The sequence below is a fragment of the Octopus sinensis genome, unplaced genomic scaffold (assembly GCF_006345805.1).
Source record: "Octopus sinensis unplaced genomic scaffold, ASM634580v1 Contig20026, whole genome shotgun sequence".
NCBI lineage: Eukaryota > Metazoa > Mollusca > Cephalopoda > Octopoda > Octopodidae > Octopus > Octopus sinensis.
Genome location: NW_021836825.1, coordinates 27,376 through 33,375, shown reverse-complemented (window position 1 = coordinate 33,375; position 6,000 = coordinate 27,376). Strand labels below are relative to the sequence as shown.

Here is a 6,000-nt window from a genome sequence, read left to right as displayed (position 1 = left end):
AGTGGTACTGAACCACAACCACTGCTAACTGCTGAACCACAGTCAATGACAAGTAAAATCATAAAATACAATTCTGCATATAATACAGTTTTTTTAGGTTTTTCTACATTAGTTTTTCACTCTAATACTCCATACATCATAGTTTTTTAGGCCTTTGTACATCAATTAATGTATCAACATTTTCCAATTGCATATATTTTATGCCATATAAAACGTTGAAAAAATGGTTTTTATTTTTATTGCAGATACAAAATTTCAGCTGGTGCTTCTTCAACTGTTGGTAAGTAATTATTGTCATTTTTTGAAGTTAATTGTTGTGCTCCTTTCGTTTTCTTCATTAATGATTTTGTCCCAAAGAAGGCTTGTGACTACTGTAGCATAATGAATTACAAAGAAAAGAAGATGCCTACAAATTCAAGACATATTGATTGACAGAATGTTTAAAAGATTGAATATCATGACAGAATGTTTAAAAGACAGAATATCATAGACCAGAGGAAAACAATACAATAGTCGAGAGTTTCACTTTTTAAATTAGTTTGCAATGGTATTGATTTTTAGATCAGGGAAGAATATTAAACTGGCTTCAGTAGAGAATCAAAATTGAGTTAGTTAACCAGAATCTCACTATCACAGACATGTGATGAACATACAGGACTAAGTGACCATCAAACTCCTTCACCCAAATGCATGCACATATACACATATGCTTGGGGTCTTCTTAGCAGTATTGTAGGCAGCTTGGCAATTCAATGCACTAGACCCTATAGTATTTATTTATCGACAGCAAGCCACAATATACATAGATTAGAATTGAGCCCCTCTACCTGTAAGAGTCCATAGGTAACTATCCAGTGTGTCCATGCCTTAAGTTGTCACTACATATGTTTACATGTATGCACATGCCCACATACATGCAATCTGTGCTCACAGACACTGACCAAATGAAACAAAGAAATCTCATCACCAGTGACACACACATACTCTCTCACTCAATTTCTCATACATATTCCAAAATATATAATTACAATAACAAGCCTTAGTTTATCCTGTGTGGATACATCATTGCAGAGCTGAAGCAATGAAGCCATGTCAATGGTGTGGTCACAAATGGCAATGAAAGAACTGTGACAAACCAGCTGATTAGTTGATTAAAAAATCAAGCAATTAGTCATGTGACAAATAAGTTAATTGATTAATTAGTTCATTAACAATAAAAAGAAGGGAAATAAAATCAGTGCATGTGTTTTTATTTTCAAAACAATATACAGTAATGCCTCAATATATGAGTTAATTTGTTTGTGGAGGCCACTCATAAAGCAAAAACTCATAAAGCAGAGCAATAATTTCCCATAGTAACAATGTTATGAATCATAATTCATTCCCAGAAAAATATTTTACATATAAAATCTATAATACTTGTAAATAAATGGCAATAAAACAACAGTAGAATGGAAAGAATATTTTATGTAATATAAAAAGAATGTCAAGATCATTTATAATAAAAAAATATTATTATTATTTTAATCATTTTCTGAATCACTTTCACTCATACTAGATTCATGCATACCATCACTTGTATACATGACTGCCAATTCACAAGCATTCATAGATGGACTTGTAGATTTCTTTTTATAAAACAAGTCTAGAGTTATTTGCTTAAGAGAAGCTTTTCTATGCTTTCTATAAATTTCTTGGTAACATGCACTTCAAAATTTGGATCTTGTACCTGAAACATAAAACCTGTAAACTGGGGATTTCATAAAGTAGCTTTGATGCTGTCCTTGGATGCATCTATGAAAAATTGCCCGTTGGTTTTATCATATGGTATTTCCAGTTGCTCAAAAATTTCAGTGATGTTATTACAAAACCACAAGTCATTCTTCATGGTGAATAATGCAAGCAGATCCTCTGTACGTTTTCTGTACAGTGTTATCTTCACTCATTTCTCAAGGAGATTATGTTCTTGAAGCCTTGATGCCAGAAACTCACTTTTCTCTTTGGTTAATTAGATATCCCTGAACAAGTCATTTAGAGCCCCTTGAGAAAATGGTATTGGTTTATTCTCATTTTCAGGATCATTGGGCTCCACACATTCACCACTGGAATGTTCATCAGTACTGCTGGAACTCTGTATTTCTTGATCTGGAAGTTTGGGCACAGGTAAATTTTCTGAGTGCTCTACTGGGCACATTGCTGATTGCAAATTTGGGTAAACAATGTGTTTCTTTTTCTTTGCTGTAGTACAGCCTGTAAAGTCATGGTGACAGAAATAGCAATCATTAGAGTGATCTTTCTGCTCACACCAAATCATTGGCACACCAAACTTCATGTGAACGTTTTTTGTTGCATACCAGGCACTCAATGTCTTCACACATGTAAGGCAACACACATGAGGAGCCCATGACTTATCCTGGTCTCCTAAATAACAATCAAAGTACACCTTGTATATTTTCTTGTAATACTGCATGTAATATTGCACTTTTCTTTAGCAAAAGTCAATTCCCCACAGATATAACAGAATCTGTTGAAAACAAATAAGATCTGAAAGATAAAAAATAACATTAAGCACAAACTTTGAATCACATTGTAGGTGTTACTAAGATTGGTCTCTAGCCCTGGGTAGAAACCTATTTTACAATGTGGTAGAGAATTTTATTTAGTAATAATGACAAAAAGGTTATACAGTGACAATTCTGTAGAAACCCTGCCTAATTCAACAAAAAGAAGGCCAGAAATGGATTTCCCATGTCATTTTGGATATAAAAATGGCCACAGATCTCTTGTACTTTTTTGAGTGTTGCACAGTGACATCAGCCTCTGTTGGATACAAGCAGAAAGTCCAAGGAAGAAAGTAAAGAGGTAAGAAAAGATTGGAGAGATCCAGGGCAAAGCACATGTGGGCTACTCATGTCTTTGGCTTCTGACTAACTGAAAGTGTGAGAGGTAATTGTTGCTTTTAATGGCAAGTGAGTGCCTGTTGACATGTATGTGGATGTGTGTGTGTGTGCGCGCGCATATGAGGATACATGTGTATATTATGTGTATGTGGATATGTACATTTGCATGTCTGTGTACATGTATGTATAGGAGATACAGGTGTTGTATATAATTTATTTCCAGGGTTTTCTTCTGCTTTACCACAGAAATTAGTGTTTTTAACATGTTATTTTACATGTTTCAGGGATAGCAAATGTTGGGGCAATGTGCACAGTGCAAAGTGTTTCTGTTGTTGTTCAAAATGGAGGTTTCACAGAAGTCTTAATTGCTGCTCATGAAATTGGACACAGGTATGGATCAAGGAATAGTGGATCAAACCCTCATAAAAATGAGGACATTTAATAACTTTATTTAAATATTTAAATATATAAAGCCATTATCAATGGCATTTTGTTTACAATAATCAATTTGTTAATCAAAAGTAATAATTTCAGATAACAGTTATGACCATCTTCACAAAGACATTCTAGATAACTGCCTCACAATTTTAATGTTTTATTTTAATTTTGATTTTTATTATTTGCCTCTCCAAAATTAATCTTACATTTTTCTTTGTTTTTCTTTTTAATTTTAATTTTTGTATATTTGTTTTTCATTATAGTTTGAACAGTAAACATGATGGAATTGACAACGAGTGTCTTGAGAGTGATTCCTATATTATGTCAGCAAGTGTTGTGAATAATCAATCACCATCACAAAAACTGAACAGTTTTCTATTCTCTCCCTGTAGTATCAATACAATGAAAAGATTTGTGCAAGATCTGTCGTAAGTTTATTGGAAATAAATATAGTTTTCTACCCTAGTGATAATATGATATGTTGGGATTGGTAGAGATGTACTGTCCAAAATTTGTCTGGTACTTTATTTTACTGACTCTCTATGGAAACAAAACAAAGTTATCTTGGCAGGATTTCACTTCCAAAAGTAAAGGGACAAGTAAATAGCTTGAAGTATTTAGTTTTGCAATCTACCAATTCTACCATTCTCTAATTATTAACTTCAGTTTTGATTTTTCTTACTATAGTCATTGTTATCATTATCGTTGTTGTTGTTGTTGTTTTTGTTTAGCCCCAGGTCAACTGAGATGAGCCAAATCTGGAATCAAAGCTGTTTTACTTGTTGTGACCATCCCATCTTTTCACAAGGCACAATGCATCCCCATGACCACACTATCCAATGTGTGTCTTTTTTTAATAAGGCACTGTGTATTTTGAGTAAAATTTCACTGCTATTTCTAGCAGGTTGACCACATAGTAGTCTTTTCTTGTCTTGTAGTATCACCATCACATCATATTGGTACTTAAGGAATTTATTCAATGCATGAGTGTGATACATGGCTAGGGTATATAGACAACAGGGTGCACATGATGAAATATTAGACTAGGGTATATACAAGATTGATGTATGTAAATGGTGAGGTAAAGGTCTGGGGTATATAAATTACAGAATGCAAGGCTGGGGTATATAAATATTGGTTTACAAATCAGCTGTATATAGATGATGGTGCAAGGTTTTCAAATGTCACCTTTACCTGGATGAGATAGACAACAAGACAGTCATTATCATCATCATTTAACCTCCTTCCTTTTTTTCCATTCTGGTATGAGTTGGTTTAGTTTGACAAGAATAAATAAGCCAGAGGGCTCTGCCAGGTTTTCTACGGCTGGATGCCCTTCCTAGTGTCAATAACTTAACAGCAGATACTGCATACTTTTTACATAGCATCAGCATCAATGAGGTTGTTGAGTACCCACAAGATAAGACCCCTCAAATGAGTGGGGTATAGACTGGAGAAAGAAACTGTGATAGAGGTAGAGGAGCAAGTGTCTTGCTGAAGAGGTTTCCCACAAGGAAAGTGAGAGAGAAAGAAAAAGATGTGAGATTCAGGTACAACATGAATATGAGACAATAGGAAGTGCACTGAGTAAAAATGGTGTGACAGATAATTAGAGACAGGGAATTAGTTCAGTGTAGCAGAAAGTGAGTAAAATAGAAGCTGAGTTGTGGGAGAAGGCTTGACAGAACATGAGTTCTGCTGAGATGGGTGGGTCTTCGCAAGCACAGCATGATGCCAGATGAAAACAGTCAGTAAAAGGAAACAATGGATTACCTTAGGTAGCCTTCTTCTTCTTCTTCTCTTCTTCTTCTCTTCTTCTTCTTCTTCTTCTTCTTCTCTTCTTATTATTATTATTATTATTATTATTATTATTCTCTCTCTCTCTCTCTCTCTCTCTCTCTCTCTCTCACTCACTTACTCACTCACTCTCACATTCTCTCAATATATATTTAACAAATTGGAAAACATGATTATAAGCAATGATTGTGTAATATTGATGATAAAATATTGATTATTTAGCATAAAACTCATAGTCATTTCATTATGACTGAATGAATAAAGTCATATGAGAAAAACTTGAAAGAATTCACCTACATGGGCTTACAGACAAGAAGGCATTCATATTCTTGTAGGAGGAGATTCTACTAAACATGCAAATAAAGAAAAGGTAAAAATGATAGATTTTGGGTAATAATTGATAAGATCATTTCTGAAGCTGGCTTTATTAGTTAGTCTGTATACTCAGACAGTTGTCTAATTGAGAAAGTAAAACAATGTTAAATGTGTGTATCATTATACAGAGTATCATAAATCAGTTGAGATGGGTATTTTTGGAGTAGCTTCAAAGAAATCGTAAATGTTCAAAGAGAAAATAAAGAAGTATGGAAAAGAAGAGAGATAGCAAGAAGATGGTGAGACAAGAATAAATTGAAAGGATGAAAACAATATAAGTAGGCTTAGATAAAAGGAAGAGTGAATATTAATAATCTTAAAGGGGCAAGTGATAGCTATATGATTAGTGTAACAGGGAGTTGAACAAGTCAGAACCTAATGAATGAAAAAATATACAAAGTAGTAAAATATTAGTATAATACTTCATAATTAAAAGTTCAATGATAAAAACATTAACAATAGCATTGAAATAATAGACAGTCAACTGAAG

The 6,000-nt window shown here is 33.6% G+C and overlaps 1 protein-coding gene across 1 annotated transcript in view; it reads left to right on the top strand.

Annotated features, from left to right (window-relative positions):
* Positions 1-220: 220 nt before the first annotated feature.
* LOC115232214 (metalloprotease mig-17-like) overlaps positions 221-6,000 on the top strand; it is a 30,136-nt gene continuing 24,356 nt past the window's right edge. The window contains exons 1-3 of the mRNA XM_029802059.2: positions 221-280; positions 3,185-3,290; positions 3,602-3,766. Of these exons, the coding sequence (XP_029657919.2) occupies positions 3,205-3,290; positions 3,602-3,766 (251 nt within the window). The 5' untranslated portion in view covers positions 221-280; positions 3,185-3,204. The remainder of the gene's footprint in view (positions 281-3,184; positions 3,291-3,601; positions 3,767-6,000) is intronic.